The 21,329-nt window shown below is 44.0% G+C and overlaps 1 protein-coding gene across 2 annotated transcripts in view; it reads left to right on the top strand.

Annotated features, from left to right (window-relative positions):
- Positions 1-21,329, top strand: part of SAMD13 (sterile alpha motif domain containing 13) — a 523,502-nt gene that overhangs the window by 144,414 nt on the left and 357,759 nt on the right. For both annotated transcript variants that reach the window (XM_078644771.1, XM_078644763.1), the window contains exon 3: positions 20,715-20,790. In XM_078644771.1, coding sequence (XP_078500897.1) covers positions 20,715-20,790 — 76 coding nt within the window. The remainder of the gene's footprint in view (positions 1-20,714; positions 20,791-21,329) is intronic.

The raw sequence follows: 21,329 nt of genomic DNA, 5'->3' as shown, positions 1-21,329 counted from the left end.
TTTCCTCATGATTAGTGAGTTGTTTGCCGATGCCGATAACTGAATTAACAATTACAGGACTAATAACAGGTGCTGCAGGCTACTGGGCTTGACCTTGCAGGCCAAGTCTAGCTGGACAAGCTAATAATGTATGCAAAATAAATTGCGTTAGGTGCCTGTATAAGGTGACAAGAACATTGTACAAACTATGGGTTTGCACCAGATTTAGATTACCTAAATCAGGGTATAGTGTATACCCAGCTAATGCAGGCCAAGTAGCCCCTCATTACTGAGAGGACCCATTCGAACTGGCCCAGGCACATGGGGAAGGGCGCCATTAAACCAAGTCTGGTGTTCCCAGACTGTAAGAGAAACTTCAACAGGTGCATAAGGTCTGTATACAGCAGGTGCCTGTGGAACAGTGTATTCATGAAAAGTGGTAGTGTTAGCATCCACAACTGGAAATGTGACCCAAGAATAAAAAACTTCAAAGCAGAAGGCAGCGCCCGCTACTTCTACAAAGATTACAGGAGCTCCCACATTAGGGACTCCAAGTTGTGTCAAATGTGCATAGACCGCCGGTCAGCATTTGGCCGCAATAGCAATAGGTTTGTTACATAAGTAAATAGAAACTGATTCAAAGTGTAACACAAAGTGAGTGTAAACCTTTTAATATTTAAGCTTGAAAAACCAACAGAACTAGGGTATGTCTTAAAACTGTGGAGGATCATTCCATAACACTGCTGATGTCTCCAGTAAAAGGTGCGAGGGTATTGTGGACAAGCATGAGCACTACTGAGGGTTCCTGCATTTAAGTACCTGACAAAAACGTTGGTGGCGCCAAATTGCAGGGATTCTGCTCAGGAACAGAACTATGCTTAGGACCATAGAACATCAGCATATAGGGACTGAGTCACCATACCACCTCAGTATCTATGAGCCCTAGTCCAGCTAGCTATCGTGCCTCACTTGCCCTCTTAACATTTCCAGAGAAACAAGAGAGTTGGCACCCCTGAACACAACAATCTCGACCCTCTCAATAATAATAATAATAATCCTGAGCTTATACAGCGCCTGGTTACACTAACCAGTGTGTCCCCGCGCTAGTCATTGGCCCCAGCATCCCACAGTTACCGCCTCCTCAAGCCCGCCCAATGGAACTAATCCCTAGGAAATAAGTAAGTGTTTAACTCTTTACAGAAAACCACCTCAGAGGTTTCAACACGCAGCCTCAGGGGCAGGGTGTTCCAGCGACGGGCAGCCAAAAAACGGAAGGATCTTCCTCCCATTCTGGCCCTTCTGATTTTTGGAATCTGCAACATGCCAGCCCCCTGCGATCGCAACAGCCGAGAAGGAGTATACACTTTAAGCAAATTGCGCAGGAAACAAGGACCTTTCCCTTGCGCAATCCTATGGCTGACGCAAAGGTCTTTAAACAGGATGCGTTCCCTAGTGGGTGGCCAATGGGCGTGTCCAAGGCTTTTTTTGAGGCGGCTCTCTTGGGTAACATCAACACCAAGCGGGCGGCAGCATTCTGAATATGCTGTAGTCTCTGAAGACACTTCACATTAGCTCCTAAATAAAGGACATTCCAATAGTCCAACCTGGAAGTAACCAGGGCATGGACCAGGGCTTTCCTCGATGTCACAGGAAGCAGATCAAGTGTCTTTCTGAGACTACGCAGAATGCCAAAACAAATTCCAGCCACGCGTTTGGTATGGTATTCATAGGAGATTTTCGAATCAATCCAAATTCCCAGATTTTTAACTTGATCCTTGGGCACCGGTAAAGGACCCAGTGACTGGGGCCACCAGGTCGATGTCCAGACCGATGGTGACTTGCCCACAATCAACACCTCGGTTTTGTCACCATTCAGTCTGAGACAATTATCGGCCATCCATACGGCCAAACCTTGGAGGCAAGACGCAAACTTGCTGGCTGCCTGCTCAGCCGACTGGGTCAAAGCCACAACCAGCTGTGTATCGTCAGCGTACGTCACCACTTCCACTCCATATTGCTCAGTTATCAATGTCACAAGTGCCACATAAAGGTTGAAAAGGGTAGGGCACAGGCTGGAACCCTGTGGAACCCCTTGATCCAGGTTAAAAGCCTCGGACCTATGGGGCCCTTGCTCAACACGAAACCTACGTTCGTGGAGAAAAGAGTCCAGCCAGTCCCATGCCTTCCCTACCACTCCACCCTTCCTTAAACACTGCAGCAAGGTGTGATGAGCCACAGTATCGAACGCGGCACTGAGATCTAGAAGAATCAGAGCCGCGGTCTGACCCTCATCCACATGTTTCCGAAGAGCCTCTGTGGAGAAGAGCAGAGCGGACTCCGTTGAGTGACAGGCGCGAAAACCCGCCTGAGATGGATGTAGGAGCTTATGAGCTTCTAAGTGGGCTATAAGTTGCTGATTAACCAGCTTTTCAGCTATTTTAGCAAAATAGGGGAGGAGTGATACAGGCCGCAGATTGCTCATCTGGTCCATACTAATCTGTGGCTTTTTCTTTAGTGGAAGAACCACTGCTTCTTTCCAAATTCTCGGCACCTTGCCAGATCCATATGACAGTTCTAGCAAGTAGCTAATATAGGGTGCTACGGTCTCAATATTCCCTCGCAGAATTTTAGCAGAAGCTGGATCTTTAGGAGAGCCGGATTTCACACCTCTAGCAACTTTGAGCAGCAGCCCCTCATCTGGAACCATGAACACCTTTCGGCAATCTTTTTCCATTAAACCATTTAAAGATGTCTCCTCGATCCCGGAACAAGCCCTAGCCTCCTTCGGGAAGGTATAGTAAATATCCTTCACTTTGTTGGAAAAAAAACTAGCTATCTGGTTACATGATTCCACCGAACCAGCCTCCTGTTCCCCAATTGAGGCCAGTGAGGATAGCTCTTTGTATACCACAAACAGTTCTTTAGCGGAACAGTCTGCCTTGTCAATCCGCTCAATGTAGTAGGCAGAGCGGGTTTTCCTTATCAAGGCATGGTACCTCTTAAGGCCAGATTTATATACCATTTCCATAGCTGGCAGGTAGCCATTCCTCCAGCTTCTTTCAAGACGTTTACACATAGTCTTAGCCTCCCTTAAATCAGCAATCAAAATTTTGTGATACGTCAAACAAGCTTTGAACTGCAACCTGAATATTTTCGATTCTACACCAGAGAGATGTTTTATTTAGGATTTAGTTCGCCGCATGGGACCCGTGCTAGACCATGGAGCTGTCTTGTCAGAGCGAGCTGAATACGATGGTCCAGAGCCTCACAAGCGCCATCGATCATCGAGCCTAATCCTTCTGTGGGCCCACCCTGAGCCAGGGTGATTCAAAAGTCTTCAGAAGAGCCCATTTCCTCTGCCTTTTATTAGTGGCTCCTAGTTTCCCAGAGGAAGTGCCTGTGCTATAATCAATATGGAATGGTACCAAGAAATGGTCCGTCCAAACCATAGGCAAAGGAGGAGCAATTCTAAGAGCATCCCAATTACTGAAGATAGAATCTAGAAGATGTCCCAGCCGGTGTGTGAGAAACTCAGATTTTAATGCTAACTGCAGAGTAAATAAATCCTTTGAAGCTCCTAGGCTGAAGCATTCGAGGCATCCTCTAAATGCAAGTTCAAATCCCCCAACAGAATGAACTTCTCGTATCGCATAGCGGGGGCCAGTAAGTTCTGTATAAGGCTCACAGAAAATTGAGTACTGCCACCCGGCGGTCTATAGACTAACAGGCCCTTAATTATATAATTATTTGACACTGTTATAGAAAAGGCGCCGGCTTTTCACTATCCGATATAATTACTGGCTCCAAAGTACATTTGATATTGCCCTTGTGGATCATAGCGATCCCTCCCCCCCTCCTGCAGGGTCTATCCAGTCTGCATATCCCATAACCAGGGGGCAGAGCCTCCAGTATTTCCGGGGTCGAATCCTCATCCAACCAGGTTTCTGTTATAAAAAGAATATCCATCTGTCTGTCAGTCAGCAGGTCACGTATTTCCATACTATGCTTTTTAAGAGATCTGCTATTGATTAAAGCACATCTGAGCTCCCTATTCGTCCCTCCTATCCGAACAAAGGGCCTAGTAGAAAACCCACAGTGCCTACAGTCCTTAGTGCGGCCTTCCCCATTAGGGTCCATACTGTGTCTGCATTTAATCAACGTCCCAGTGCGGAGAGCCCACAGCTCCTGCCTCGAGTAGGTAAGACCGACCTGAACACCTCCAGGGGTCCCGGCCCCGGGCCCCGACCGGGGCGCACTAACAGGAAACACCCTTTCGCTCTTTCACTCGTACTTGTCCACAATAAGATAAACAAGAGACACAAAGAAAGTTTATAATAATCATTCAAACTATTGTTCTGTAAGATGCAGTATTTGTGCCACAATTAGAAAATAAATGCATATCAAAAATATCGTTAGCATGGTTATTAGACCATGTACTATAAAAAGCCACCTGTTATAGGACAGACTAGCCTAAACCCCACCCCCTTGTTCTGAAGCTAAATGATCATTTATTAGATCATCTCTGAGATTAGTGGCGGACCTCGTACCTTAGCATACATTGGTGGATGTTCTACATCACAGCTGACGCAGCACTCTTGCTTCAGGACCTTTGCTCAGTGTGTTTTTTCAGAAGCCCTGTCCTCCGGTATATAACAGGACGTGTGTTCACAAACAGAAGCTGTATTCTCTTGTTATGCCTAGGTGCTAGTGTCTGATCAGAGAGAATAACAGGGGGCATTGTTGTTTGACCTTGTCTAGAGTGTTCATACTAAATCCCAGGAAAAGAATAAACCACAAAAACATGTACAGGTTCTGTGTGAAAATACAATGGGACACAAAAAGACGCGCTATCTAGTAATGTGTGCAAAATAAAAGCGGCCTACAATGTGCACAGTTAGGCAAATCCAGGAAAAACGACGATAGGCAATGCAAGAAACACATGATAAGGGCCAGTGCGTGAAGCGTCCAGATGTCTGGTATCGGGAGCGTGTAATCTCTGCGTGTACTTCGTGCGCCATGCTCTGAAGGGCTGAGTGTTCCTAAGTTCATATGGCATCTAACTTTATGGTGTTTTAGGAACGCATGCATCCTTCCGGTCATATGTGCTTCATTGGAGACAATCTCCTGGGACCATTATGGTGCTGCTATCTATCTGTTGGACTAATCTGGGTTTTTCCTGTTGATATGTTTGTCCGGCTGGTTACGTGCCGCCCCACTGTGATCTGTCAATCAGTAGCCTCAGGCCTAGGTCGCAGGGCTTGCCCGACCACATATTTCTTACTCGTGGTTGATGGGAGAGGTCATCTCGGCAGATTTCGACAACATAGACTTGACCTCGTTTTTGAATATGCATGTTTTGTTGCGTAGATTGACATCGGTATTAACAAAACCACTGCATACCATTTGGTGCCTGTTACAAATTGGGCCTCTAGTTTGCAGAGGCTTTCACCCTGTCCAATTAGGGACCACAATCCTAGTCAGGGTAAGCTAGATGCACAATTTAAATTAACCTGTGCTCACCCTCTGGTAGATTGGCACAGAGCAGGCAGGCTTAACTTAAGAGGCAACGTGTAAAGTATTTGTGCAACACACACACACCCACAGTAACACAATGAAAACACCACAAAAAGACTCCACACAGGTTTAGAAAAACAGAATACTTAACTGAGTAAAACAAGACCAAAATGAAAAAAATCAGTAGAAGTCAAGATATTAAATTTGAAGGAATAAATGCAAAGACAGTGCTTAGAAGTTACTAGTAGTCAAAAGGTTAGTTAAGGTCATGAGGGACCATACAAATGCAAAATTCAGGCTGACAGTGATGGAGGGCATGTCCTGCAGAAAAATTACCTTGGGTGGAGCAAGCGTCGATGTCGAAAGCACGATGCGTCGGTTCTGATTCATGCAGTGGGTTCCTGCGTTGTTGTCGAGCTCCTTAGAGTTGGAGGCACTGCGTAGTCTTCCAGCTGCACAGAGCATTGTCATTGAGCCATGTAGGCTGTCATTGAACTGCCTCTGCATCGGTGTCTAAGGGCGATGCTTCGATTCTGATCTACGCAGTGGTGACGATGCATTGGTTTTTGTGAAAAAAAAGCTGCAGAACTCACTTCTGAGGCCCAGGACTGGAGGGGGCACCTCAGGCAAGGGTAGGACTCACAGATGGCAGAGTCCAGCAGAATTTGCAAAAGTCTTTTGTGTCCCTGAGACTTCAGAAAACAGGAGAGAAGCCAGCCAGCCCTTGGAGTCACTCTGGGTTCAAGTGAAATGGGTCCAGTCCTTGTCCTCAGCAGAGCAGAGATCAGCAGGATAGGTCAACAAAGCAGAGAAGCAGTTCCTTAGAACAGTCATTAAAGGCAAAGTGGCAATCCTTACAGCACAGGTGTCTTTACTTCCAGCAGAGTTGTTCCCAAGTCCAGTAGTGTACTGATTTGGGAGGGTCATAGCCCCAGTACTTATACCCAAAAGGGCCTTTGAAGTGCACACAGATCCCTTTCATCCCAGCCCGGTCTGCCAGGCTATCTCTGAGGGAGAATCAATCAGTGCCTTGTGTGTGGACAGGACGCTACATATTGACATGTGAGTGTCAGCCCCTCTCTTTTCTTCCTGCCTAGGAAGACCCATCACAATACAGATGAATGCAGGTGAGTGCTCAGAATGCAGATGAACCCCACCTTCCTGTGTTTGTGGCTATCTAGAGGGAATGCACAAAGTGTAGTTGTCACCCAGCCAAGATGTGTATTGGAGACAGGCTACGGGCACACAGAGCAAAGTTAAGAACAGAGAACTCTCCTCTTTCTAAAAGTGACATTTCTAAAATAGTAATGTCAAATCCAACTTTACCCCTAAAGAGGATTTATCATTACCATTCCAAAGACCTAAAACATGATTTAGCTACTCCTTTCAAATCTGGAATTACTGTTTGAAACTAGTTTAAGGAATTCCCAATGTTAGACTATGAGAGGGGTAGAACTTACAGTAGTGACAAACAAATGTAGTTGTTTATCACTACCAGGACATGTAAAACTTAAAAGTAGATGTCCTACCTTTTAGTTAACAGCACCCTGCCCCTAGGGCTACTAAGGGCCTACCTTGGGGGTGACCTATGTCTAATAAAAGGGGAGTTAAGGTTTTGCAAGTGGTTTCAAATGCCAAGTCAAACTGGCAGGAAACGGTACACACAGGCCTTGCAATGGCAGGCCTGAGACAGGCTACTCGTGTGAGTGGCACAGTCAGTGCTGAAGGCCCACTGGTAGTATTTAGATTACAGGCCCTGGGTGTATGGTATACCATTTTACAAGGAATTTATCAGTAAACTAAATATGCCAATCCGGTATACACCAATGTCACCATGATTTGAGGGAGAAGCACGTGCACTTTAGCACTGGTCAGCACTGGTAAAGTGCTCAGAGTAATAAGGTCGACAAAAAAGATAAAAGCTAAAGCAAAAAGTGGAGGTAAACAGGAGGAATGTTAGGAGAAGACCACCCAAAAGATGACGGGTCTAACAGTGCCCTTACATACTCTGCAGTGATTAAACATTTTAATCACTGCAGAGTATGCAAGGGTGCCAAGTGATATTTGACTGCTCTATTTTCTTAATGCATCATTGCATTCATTTTTGTGTGCGAGGGTGCATTTTGCCCTTAGAAAATAGCGCTATATGCCCACTCTGCCCTTCCGTGGAAGTCCATGTAATACTGTGGAATCAAGCTCCATAAATTCCACCCATCCCTACTTATCGTTGTTAGAAATTGGGTTTTTGTTTGGCAGAGGTATGCACGCTGTCCAAGCAGGAACCACAATCCTAGTCGGGGTAAGTCACAACACACCCTAAATTATCCTGTGCTCACTCTCTGGTAACTTGTTACAGAGTGGTCATGGTTAACTTCAGAGGCAATGTGTAAAGTATTGGTGCAAAACTCCAAACAATAACCACCTAAAAGACTCCATACCAGGTTAGAAAAATATAGCTTAATGTTATAAATAGAGCAATAACAAAACGACAAAAATCCAACTAAGAGAAGTCAAGATATGATTTTATAAGAATAAATGAAAAATAGTTCTCAGAAGCAACAAGCTCCTAAATGGGTTACCTGGTCATGCTGGACCAGGGCAAAGTTAAACGTTAAACGTTTAGGGCGACTGTATTAGAGTGTGGGCTGGATACAGGTACACACTGTGGCCCACTGAACCAAAGTACCTTGATCCGGAATGTGTCGTTGTCGAGGAAGATGCGAGGTGAGCCGAAGCAATGTGTTGATGTCGAGTCACGCAGTGGTCGAGATGCGGCAATTTTCACCATGCAGCTGTGGTGATGCGTCGGTTCTGAGTATGAAGCGTTGGTTCAGAATGCAATGCATGGTTGCTGCTCCTGCAGTAGGCAATGATTTGATTCTGAAGGCGATCAGCTGGTTCCAAAGGGTTCACTTCACCCAGTGACGAGAACGCATTGGTTTTGATTTAGGCAAATGTTAAGATGTGCCGGTTCCAATGAGGATGAATAGGTTATCGGTGTAGAAGAATCTTAGGTATCACTTCCAAGGATCCAGAACTGGGATGACACAACTTGGCAGAGCAGACTCACAGCTTGTAGAGTGCAGATACAGGTAGTTGAAGTCTTTGATATCACGGAGATTTGGAACTGGAGTTAAGCTAGCAATCCCTGGGAGTCACTCTAGGTTCAAGTGATGCAGGTCCATAGCAAACACAAGCAAGGTAAAGGCCATTGCCATAAGAAAGAAATCCATGCCCTCTCCTTCCTGTAACACCCTCTAGAGTAAGCATGCGAGAGATCCCCAATGTGTCCCTTGCTCATCTCAAGCCCACCTAAAGCACCTATCTAGCCGATGCTTGCAATCTACCCGTACTATGTCCTTGTCCCGAGGGGAGGGAGTATCCCAACAGAGGGAGATGCGCCGCAAACAGCCCAAACTAACCCACGGTTCCCTGAGACGCATGAAGGGCCCAGACATTATTATTATTATTATTATTATTAGGAGTTCTTATATAGCGCTCGATTACCCGTAGGCATCTCGGCGCTTGCCTTGGGAACCCGTCCTGGCTTTTCCCTGTGAGATACCCGTACTGGGCATCCCCAAGGTGAAAGCCAGGCATCCCGCCGCAGGGGGGCCGTAGTGGAGATTAAGCAGGCTAATGCCCAGAGCTGCAGAGTGTGAACCCGTGATTCAAGTAGGCACCGAAGCGAGAATTGTCGAGTCCGTGGATAATTGGGCTCAAGACCCTGCCGCGTCGGGAATTGAACCCTGGTCCCGGGTCTGACCTCTGCTTCAGGGTCTGCCTCCTCTAACCAGTGAGCCACACTTCTCCACCATTATTAAACAAGCGCATTTGGTCTTGCATCTTCTAAATCTGCCTTTGGTAAGTGGCCAGTCTATAAAATTCAGTCAGCCACTCCTGGTAAATGGACGTCAACAGATATTGCCAGTGTCTAAGCATACAGATCTTTGCAATTACATCACAGGCTACCATGCGATCCAGACAATGGCAAGTAGAAAAAACATCTTCGGAAGACCAAGTGGTGGGATCTCGATATTTGCAAAATTAAACCTGCAACTTCAAATCGAGGACTGGCCCACGCATGCACCAGATGTCCAGATAATAACAATAAATGGGTTCAGAGCAGAGGGTACTCTGTTCAAACTTGGAGTAATTAACCTACATGTCAACCCAAATAAAAAGGTAAAAAATATAAACATCAGAAGGATCATTAGGTTAATTAGAGCATAACTCCATGATAACCCTGAACATGAATGCATCATAACTGGGGACTTTAACATAAGAGATCTATGTGGCCCGGAACAAAATCACGAGGACCGTAGTCGTATTCTTATGGAAGCCTGCATTGACGAATTCAACCTGGGGTCTGCGAATAACGCATGCCAGCTGAAAACGACTCCTACATTTAATAAAATCTCCACACTTGCCTACATTTTTATGAGTAAGAACCTAATAAGGAGGTGTGCAGAGTATAAGGTACTTCCCACTCCCGGAAGCGATCATCAACCAATCTCTGTCCTGGTCAACACTAGCAGCATGATGCATGAGGAACATCGAACTGCAGGCCACATGCTCAGTCTAGATAACGAACCACCTTCAATTAAATGCATCAAATGGGGGCCTATAAGCCGGGCAAAGTATATCAAATGGAAGCAGAAGACATGCATAAATGGCCCACAGAGAGGTTGGGCCAAAACTATGACCTCGCTATTCAATGCTTTGACTCCAGGAAAGCAATCTACTTATAACAATAAATACAGGCAAATGGGGCAACTTAATTACACAGACAACCAAATCTTTATTCAGAGTAAAAAGAGATGCCGTTTGGCAGAACTAAAGCATAGGAAGGAAAATTCAATTCGAACGGGAAAACTATTGAAGACAGCAAGGAAAACTCACTAAAAAATTGTTTGGCAACTGAAACAAACCAACATAGAGAAAAAAATGAGACATATCTACACATTACTAGCTCCCAATAAAAGCAAGGAATTTTGGAGCTATGTCAATGGCCTAAATGGTGCCCATCACACCCATAATGCTGTCCCTGCTAATAAATGGGCTGCTCATGTCATCAACTTATAGGTCGATCAGAAAACATCCATGGAAAGCACTGTCAAGGTCAAATACCACCAACATGAAAAGAGCAACGCGGATGATCTCTACCTAACAGAAAGGGAAACACTAACCATCCTCCAGGGCATCAGGAAGGATGGAGCGCCAGGGCCCAACGGGCTGCCTGGGTGTATCTTCAAGGAAGACTGTGAATACTGGGCACCCACATTCAAACTTTATTTAGTCATTCCTATAATATTTCTGTGGTTCCAGATTCATGGAAAGGCTCCATCCTACATCCCATTCATAAAAAGGGGGATGCCACTGACCCAGGGAATTATAGACTGATTGCACTACTGGGCGTGGAAGGAAAGGCATTTGCAAAAATGCAGCACGAAAAAATACTCCAGTGGACCACAGGTAGGTCAATTGAGTGAAGTGTAGAGAACTTTGCCCGCGGTCTACAAGAAAGAGAAGTAGGAGCTATTAGGGTGGTCTAACTATATGGTTGTATCTAATGCAACCATGTTTGTTTGGGGAAATACATTAATCTTGTTTATATTACCCTCCCACACCCTAGTGGTGTCATGCTTCATCATCGGGTCACCCCGACCCCTACAAGTCGGGGTGGGCTCAACCACAGTATTGGGAAGCTCTTCTGATATATTCGAGGAGGGGGCTTTACATAAGATAAATAAAATCACCTAGATAGATCCCCGGTTTCCCTTTATTTTGGGGTCTATCTGGGAGGTTAAAATACTGTATAAAGATTATTTATACAATTGGGTCTTGTCAGGATATTATGGTCCTATGCCCCTAGTGCCAACATGTTTCAGTCCTCAGTGGCCGTGAAGGTCCGAGACTTTCTTCAGGGCAGGAGAGCCCCCTATGTGAGGTAACGAAGGATGGGATTCTCTATCCTAACAATATGGTGAGGGCAGAGTAGCTGCTCCTCAAGTGTGAAGTGTACTGTCTGTGCGTGCTGCCAGGCTGCGTCTGGGGAGAAAAACAAGTAACAACAACATCACAAACTTTTGTGCAGTTTACTGTTTTTTGCAGTGGCATAGATAGTCAGCAACGTGTGCCAGTGTCGTGAGCATGCACTAGCTTTCAAGTGTACGCTTGTTTAGAGGTATCAGCCCCTACTTGTGCCAGTCAAGTATACGCCTCCGTGACATATCGTGGATTATGTGACGGAAACGATGTCTCAGTGGCGAGGTGATCGCATTCTGATGTATTACATTCATTAGCGACTTGTGTATATACACGTCTCATCATAACACATGCACCTAAGGAGTAAGTCTCAATCATATCCACTCGATTATTAAAACCAGTTCTCAATTATTCTGATATCATTCACCTCAACACCCATTAGTCATGCACAACTGCGTAATTCAAATACTGTACCCAATTAGGGAAGTCGGCTTGCTTCACACAGGACCGGTCAGCGTGAAGGTGGTCCTAGTGATATGGAATGGTCTTAATTGCTGCTGTTCTTGATCAGTGGGCAGCGCGTAAGGTAAATGAGCGGTATCAGCTCTGACGCGCTAAGAGCAAGGACACTTACTTGAACTGAAGATCTCACCCAGCAGTGTGCCTAATTCGGTACTGGTCCTCGGCTTGAGCAGCCGCGGAGGTCGGGGAGTTGTGTATTGTAGTCCAGTGAATGGCATCGGCGGGTGCCGTGATTGGCGCGCATGCGTGAATGACGTGGTACGTCAAACCGTGGCGTGTCATGGGACGTAGAGATGGGAATTGTAGTTTATCGGCCATATGTAGTTCTGCGCAATTGGATGTTGTCTTAAGCGCAATAATGACGGTAGTTCTAAATCAATGTATGAAGGTTAGGGTGATGGTATATGTAAAGATAGACTTGGTTGTAAACAGCAGATATATCAATACTGGCAAGTCTGAGTCAGATGGTCCTAATATCGGAGTCAATGGAAAGGGAATACATGTTTAAAATCGGAGGGGTTAAACATGTCCACTTTATAGATCGTGTGATCAACATTGGTACTCAGGTTCATTTATTTAATTGACTCCAGGGTATGGCATCGTTGAGACCATTGATATGTGTTTTTAATCAGTAGACCCAACGCTGTTCCCTCTGTAGGAGTCTCTTTTGTAGATTGCCAGTATCCTTCACCTGTTCGATTATTGTCCATTGTAAATCTGTATCTTTGTGCAGTTTCTCAACATAGTGTGCTGTTTTGAACACACAGAGGCTTGGCTGTAGATACGGGTTGTTACATCGGGAAGAAGACAGCTACCTGATCCCACGAGTAGGCGCCCAAATAAGCAAGGCATATCAATTATATGCATCGGAATCATCTTCACAAGTTACCTGGTATTATCAACAGGAGCTTTCCAGACAATACTTTGATTTAAAGACTATAACACCAAGGTACTAACATACCATGATGCACACATGAAGTACTGTGCCCTCCCGACATGTAGTGAGGAGGAAATCTGATATTAAGGAGACTATATGGGAAGTTGGAACTATGGACCACCTCCTCTTGCTCTCTCATTTTTGATGGGGTTATTATTATCCCTTGGTTGCCCCCGTTTGTTTTTCCAGTCCTGATGAAGACTCGCAATCCCCAGGTTCGAATTACCGGTTGGGCATAAGACGCGTCGAAACGTCGACGGTATCTTCATTTAACCCTGGACCAACTATTAAAGAACTCTATATAGTGCAAAATACCTTAAGACATATATGTCTGCCTGTAACATTGTCCTGATTGAAAAAGCTCAAAAAGGGTTTGGCCAGGGTCTCAATACGGCAAATCGTATGTCCGATATTGTTTTTCGAATAATGTGAATAATTTTTGTCCACTAGTTTCATTTTTCTTTTCTGCTCACTTGTTTCACACTCCTGATCACTCTTTTTTCTTGCACAGTTCCTCTCTTGGGCAACCTCTGTGTTTTTATCAATTTTGAAATGAAATATTGTGTATAAAATGAATTGTCAAAAAACAAAAAATGATAAATAAGTGAATAAATCAAAAGTAATTTCTTTAACCGTGGTGGAGGTTAATCTTGTGGTACTAAGTTACTTGAGTACAAACAGAGCAGACAGGTTGTGGTTGCTCTACATACAGAATACTGTGGGTACTACAATTGATTAAGTCAATCATTACAATTAATAGGTCTAGGAACATTGTTTTTTCTATATTACGAAATACCCAGGTCCATACCTTATGAGTTACCCCATTTTCTTAATGACTTCCCTAATGGGGTACAGTATTTGAATTACGCAGTTGTGCATGACTAATGGGTGTTGAGGTGAATGATATCAGAATAATTGAGAACTGGTTTTAATAATCGAGTGGATATGATTGAGGCTTACTCCTTAGGTGCATGTGTTATGATGAGACGTGTATATACACAAGTCGCTAATGAATGTAATACATCAGAATGCGATCACCTCGCCACTGAGACATCGTTTCCGTCACATAATCCACAATATGTCACGGAGGCGTACACTTGACTGGCACAAGTAGGGGCTGATACCTCTAAACAAGCGTACACTTGAAAGCTAGTGCATGCTCACGACACTGGCACACGTTGCTGACTATCTATGCCACTGCAAAAAACAGTAAACTGCACAAAAGTTTGTGATGTTGTTTTTACTTGTTTTTCTCCCCAGACGCAGCCTGGCAGCACGCACGGACAGTACACTTCACACTTGAGGAGCAGCTACTCTGCCCTCACCATATTGTTAGGATAGGGAATCCCATCCTTTGTTACCTCACATAGGGGGCTCTCCTGCCCTGAAGAAAGTCCCGGACCTTCACGGCCACTGAGGACTGAAACATGTTGGCACTAGGGTCATAGGACCATAATATCCTGACAAGACCCAATTGTATAAATAATCTTTATACAGTATTTTAACCTCCCAGATAGACCCCAAAATAAAGGGAAACCGGGGATCTATCTAGGTGATTTTATTTATCTTATGTAAAGCCCCCTCCTCGAATATATCAGAAGAGCTTCCCAATACTGTGGTTGAGCCTACCCCGACTTGTAGGGGTCAGGGTGACCCGATGATGAAGCATGACACCACTAGGGTGTGTGAGGGTAATATAAACAAGATTAATGTATTTCCCCAAACAAACATGGTTGCATTAGATACAACCATATAGTTAGACCACCCTAATAGCTCCTACTTCTCTTTCTTGTAGACCGCGGGCAAAGTTCTCTACACTTCACTCAATTGACCTACCTGTGGTCCACTGGAGTATTTTTTCGTGCTGTAATTTTCTGGGAGGATATACTCCGGTTACCTCTCTTACCCTCAGGGTATCTGGTTTAGTCCAGTGCCCGTTTGTGTTTCCGTCATTTTCAAAATGCTCCTGAAAGAGCTAAAGTCATGGATCATGAGAAATCAAGTAATCCCGCATTATCAGACAGGCTTTCGGGCAAAATCATCAACCATGGACAACGCCATTGCACTTTCATATCTAGCAACGAAAGCAACTGGGCCCACCACCCCTCCATTATATGCTTGGTTTGTGGACTACAGCGCCTTCCTTTGATGGAGTTGATCGAAACATCTTGTGGGCAAAATTGGCCATATGGGGAATACCATGGAAACTGCTGGCGGCTATCATATCACTCTACACTGGCACGTGGGTGCGAGTAAAGCTTACTAGTACATACACAACTGCCAAGATTTTCACAAACAGGGGGCTAAAACAGGGTTGCGTGATTGCCCCCACCCTGTTTAACTTATACACTGCTGACCTGGGAGAAGCACTGTTAAAAACTAACATATTTCCTCCAAAATTGGGCCACCTGAGACTGCCAATTATGCAGTATGCGGACGATCTCGTTTTGCTGGAACAAACAAGAATTGGAATGAAAAGGGCATTAGAGATGCTACATAATTACAACACTGAAAACAAGCTCGCAGCTAATGCATCAAAGGCGAAAGTGCTGATCTTTGGCCACAAGCCAAAAAAACAAATACTGGCTTGGCAGCTGGGCCCTCTAAGGATAAGCACGATCAATAGGTACACCTACTTAGGAGTGCAATTTACAGATACCTGCAGACCAGCACTGCAGGTCAAAGCACTGGAGGCAAAAGCAGCTAAGCTAACATATGGCTTGTGCAAATTACACCATAAGCTTGTAAGCCACTCGACGGAGGGGATCCGACGAGTTATTCAAGCCAAGCTAATGCCAACACTCCGCTATGGCCACCTTGTCCTCCCTGGAGGGCCTATATACAATGGCGTATAGAAAAGTCTTTAATCTCCCTCACGCAACCAGGCGTTCACTGATCCGATTAGAGTTTAACATCGCAGCAATGGACATCGAATGTAAAAAAGACATAGTCAAACTCCAACATAATGTGATCAGTGCTTGCCCGGACACAATCAGGGCTGCGCTACAGGTGGTCTTTTCAGATAACAACAGTCGCTGGCGAGGTATCTCTTGATTGCCAACAAACATTGGGACTAACAATCGAAACTTCTACAGACATACCACTAAAAAAGTATAGCTTAAAGATCCTGCTAAAAAAGTGTGGCAAGAACATCTCGAGGCAACAAGACCTTGAACGGATCAGATCAGTCCTAGGAGCAGAAGGCCTTGTTAACTCACATGAAAATACTACATGTCAGCCCTACTTAAAAGCAGGTCTTGGAAGGCAAGCCCTACAAAATGTCATGCGAGGGAGGCTCTTAACTTTGCCCATACAAGACTACAGAGCCCACTGGAAAAACTTGTCATCAAGTGGCTACGGCTGTTGTCTATGTCAACATCCCATAGAATCTGCGGAACATGTTATTTGCTGCTGCCCAGCTTTGCTGCCCCCAAAGCGGTTATATCTAAGAACTATGTTCACATACCACGGTGTTAGATCATGTAAGGAGGCTTTAAGGCACATTACACCACCACAGTCCAGATGGAGCTGGCACTAATTGGGACGTTTTATGCTGCTGCTGGACTGCTCATACGTTAAGCCAGAAAAGTGACGGTTGTATAAATTAGGCTCCAAGCATCACCGACACTCGATATCATCTATAACCGTATTTTCAATAATACACATGCCTATACGAAGTTTCGGTAGGAATAGGACGCCCAGAGCAGTTTTGCACATTTCTCGTTTGACAACCTCTGCATGTGTTGTTTTTTAATGGACCGTTTTTTTCCCTTTACTTGTTTTGGTACTAAGTCATTTGCGTTTTGCAACCTTATTGTATCTCTGTATTTTAAACATGTTGTTTTATTAGATTTTATGTTTTCTATTATCAGCTTTTCTAAACTTGAACTTTCTGACGCTTTTGTAAAGGATTTTAATTAATCATACAGTAAAGATATCTTGAGACAGATCTTTGTATTCATGAGGGCTGTCGACATCCATCTCTGTCATGTGAGATGGCTTCCTTGACGTCCGAGGAGCCATGTATAACAGCCAACGTCTTAACATGTTGACCCTTTGAAAATTCAATTTCATAACTTACATATGGTTTGTATTTGATCTACTAATGGGCATTTGTGTTTTTCAAAACATGAATATACAGCTACGAAGCTTTGACGCTAAACTGGTTAGTGGAACTTCAGGTTCAACTGGAATTTAGGCTTGGGTACATATATATTTTAATGCATCTACACTGGTATTCCAGAAGAACGAACTGTACTTTTTTTGTGCTGTGATTATGGTCACCCCGCTGGCCAGACAGTATTTTATGCCTGTTTTGGACGCCTGTTCTGTATCGTGTGCGAGTGCCTCCATTTCCAGGTCTCCCTGTTGTCAAGGATGGTGTAATGAGCCGAGAGTGCCAGAAGTCGAAGCATCCTGGCATTTCAGCTCAGTGAAGTCCCGCTAATGATGTCTGCGCCGGGGGCAAGCGGAGCTGTAATGATGCGTCCTGAGGGCGACTCAACGACCTGATTAAATAAACATCTCGTCTGCGATCCTTGGTTTCATAACATAAACTGTTTGTCATTGTGAAAAATCAATATAACCACTGTGCTCTAATTGGCACGATGCATGCTAACTGCTCAAGACGTGGTCGTGCAAATGAATACACGTGACGAAATAGCTTCATTTATTAAGGATATGATTATACACCGTGGGGTTTGTTAATTTAGTGTGTGCTCCATTAATAACATAATGTTTTTTAAAATGCTTATTTCAACAATGTTGCAAGTTCATAGACTTGTACGATCACTCACATTGACAAACGCAGGCTCAATTTCTTTCGTTGTGCACTATGCGAAAAGTATTTTTATTTTACCGATGTTAAAATGTAGCTCTTCTCCCAGATGGGCGAGCGGCGCTCTCTTGGTGTGAAAACGAAAGCAGTTTGCGAAGGCTGCACAAGCCTACAAAGTACTTTTAATTGCTATATTTTTGTGAAGAAACTAAGGAAGCAGACGTAGCGTGTCAGCATAAAACCGCTATTACGGGTGTCTCGGGTCACCGTCATGGAGACACGGTAGTTAGCTAAAAGCAGCAGAGCAGCGCTGGCCCTTTAAAAAGGCAGCCATGAAGCAGAAGGCTGTTGGTGCAGCGTGGATGTAGTTCCTCGTCATTCTGGCCGCGCGCCAGCCCGATCCCATTTCACTGTGTCAAACTGTCTGTACCTCCTTCACTGAATTCCACTGCCTGCCCACTTTATCAAAGAAAACATTGGGGCTTTCTCTTTTTTTGCTGCTCTTAATAAGCTTAAATTATTCCACTGTGTTAGTTCCTTTGTAGGTATGTGTTTTTTTTCTTTTTTTCTGTACTGCCTAACAAATGACTGCAATGTTACTGAGTAGGCTAGCATTGTATGTGATTTTTCTTTGAATATTGTCAGATGTTGATAAAATGGTGTTGTGTGTTTGGATTTGGAGTTTTTCGCAAAATCAGGGCATTTTGTTCACGAAGTGGGGGAACTGTGTTCCAAAGTAGCTGCTCTCTGTTGCTGGATTTAAGTTGTTTGGACGTGTTTGCATATTTGTTTGCGTGTAATCTGCTCCCCCAAAAAATGCTCTAACATTTTTAACGCTATTGCATTTTATGAGGGATAACATCTTGTAAGTGTCGAACCAGTTTTCTCTGGTTTTTCGTCACGTAAAGAAATGCACATGAATTTTGAAACGACAGTATGTCGGTTTATGCTCGTCGCGGGGGAAGGTGACCATTAGATGACACTTCCTGAATGTTGTTTGTATTTTAGTAAAATTAGCTTTTTAGTATCGCAATGGCAGCTTTCATGGTAGAAAACAAGATTGATTTGTCACTTCGGGAGAGTAGAAAATTACACATTATTCCCAAGTGAATTCTTTGAATATCCCTGTTCGAATTTAACTCGGATTAACCAGTACTGCTTGGCGTTGTATGTTAATAAAGACACAATCCTGCAGATTAAGATGAAGTATTTTGTAAAGCAGTATCTGATTTCTTTCTACTTTTATGTAAGCTAGTGAAATAAAGTAAAACATCATTTGTTTGACTGTTTATTTAAATTTCATAGGCACGAATTCATCCTTTTAAAACAAAAAATGTAGACTATAACCGGTCTCATGATAGTGGCGTATGTTCACAGATTTTAAAACAACCTTATGCAGTCAGTTGACTACACACACTTCCTCCCAGCAGTATTCCTGTACTTCACGCTGGTTGGTGTGGATAATACTTGTGGTACACTGAACTTTTTTCGCCTCCAAAACGTGTGCAGTGATAGTTATGTAAACTGATTGCTCACCTGCACACCTGTGATAGTGAAATCATTTAGCTATAGTACCAGGAAGTGTGTGGAAACATTAGCCTACCATGGGCCGTAATACAGTAAGTACCCTGGGGGAGCAACAGGCGTTTGCGCCCACTTTGCACGCCCCGGGACACTTTGGAGCAGATGCTTGTGCGCCCCCTTCAGCTATACCAGTCGCTTTGGCACACTTAGAGCACCTGCACTACCTTCAGGGGGCTGTCCCTCATTTGCATAGGGACGTGCCCTATGCAAAGGAGAGAATACATTTGTCTCTGCGCCCGCACCATATTACAGATGCGCGCGAAGAGGCAAAGAAGATCTCAGGTGGCCTACTCACAGTCCGCCAACCTATAGGTGGCGCACTGTGAGTGCGCCCCCTGGGAGCAGGCCTGTGGAGGGAAGAAAAGGGATCCTATGGACCCTCCAGACTGCCCTTGCAGGCGCCTGCAAGGGGATCTCTAATCCCCTTTAAAAGTGCAGGCGTATTGCCGCCAGCAGCCACTCCGTGTTTTCACATAAATGTACTGCCCCCAGGGCAGCGCAAGTTGTCGGCAGCCCTGGGGGCAGCGCAATCATCGTAATAGGGGGCATTGCCATTGTTTGCGCCCATCACACCTTTTAAAAGGTGCGCCCGGCACAAACCATGACAATGTGTAATACAGCAGATTTCCAGAAAGAACTACTTCTATGTATTATAATTAAGGCTCCTTGTTTTCCGTTTTTACTGAAATTTACAGAAAAATACAGACAGAAAACCATTTATTTCTTTTATTATTAAAAATGGATACAAACTAAAATTGGGTGCTTTTTTAATGATTCTACATACAATTTGCCATGACTACCAGGCCAATAACTGTGTGAATTGATAGGCAAGGAGGTTAAAAAAGAAAGGAGTTTTAGGAAAGAGGCTTAAACAGCAGTAGCTATGCACATGGCTGATACTGACATGTACATATTTTCCTATAAGTGCATTGATTTATCTTTTGCGTGTGTTCACATCGCTGAAATCTGGAAGTCATGCAAGCATGACTGCATATCTATTGGTTAAAAAAATTTGAAAATATACCAGTTTTCAGCTTTATTTTTTTCACAAAACCCATAATAAATATGGATAAGTACGGATAAAGTTGACAAAAAATAAATATGGATAAATACAGACGGAAATGTCAGAAAAATAAATACCATAAAACCAGGAGCCCTAATTATATTGTCTAGTTGTGTGCAGAGAATATTCTTTTTTGTAAACATTTCCTGTGTGTGCAGAGGAAGCTTGGAAAGTTGCTTTCAGTCGGTGACTTGGCTGTTTTATTTCCCTTCATGATGATATTTCACAAATGCCTAAAGTTGTCTCTGAGTGCTTGCACTTATATTTCCCAACTTTCACTTTAGTGTAAGTGTAATTTGAATCCCTATCAACCACTTATGCAGTTTTTCTTTCTTTCTGGTGAGTTACAGAATTGAAAGCTACCTCTACCTCAATGCTTTCGGTGGAGATGGATAACAAGCAGAACGGCCCAGTGGATGTCAAAAAGTAGGTTGTTCCATGATATGTATCTTGGCATACTAATGGTACATTGATTGTGATTTGTCGGAAACCCAACTAACAGTTGCTTGTTTGAAGTAGTTGGCTGTCATGCCTCAGTTGTGTTAAAAAAACAGATGTGGAAGTGAAACCAAGTATTTGCCTGTCTATCTATCTGTCTATCTATCTGTCTGTCTGTCTGTCCGTCTGTCTATCCGTCTGCCTGTATATATATATATATATATATATATATATATATATATATATATATATATATATATATATATATATATATATATATATATATCCAACAACAAACCCCTCCAATATAGAGACGCAAAGGACACACGGGGGAAACTCTGCAGAAGTCTTTAATGGAACACAGGCGTAATGCATTTCCGCGACATTTCGCCTTCCTCAGATGCCTTTTTGAATATGGCCCAACTCCATCCCCACCTTTGAATCTCCTGCCACTCTCCCATTGGTTGGAGAGCTCTGCCCCACAGTCATTATTATGCACGCCTGCTGTAGTTTTGTGTTCTTGCCTA

This window comes from Lissotriton helveticus, chromosome 1_1 (assembly GCF_964261635.1).
Source record: "Lissotriton helveticus chromosome 1_1, aLisHel1.1, whole genome shotgun sequence".
NCBI lineage: Eukaryota > Metazoa > Chordata > Amphibia > Caudata > Salamandridae > Lissotriton > Lissotriton helveticus.
The sequence above is the reverse complement of the archived record's forward strand: the minus strand, read 5'-3'. Positions and strand labels throughout refer to the sequence as shown.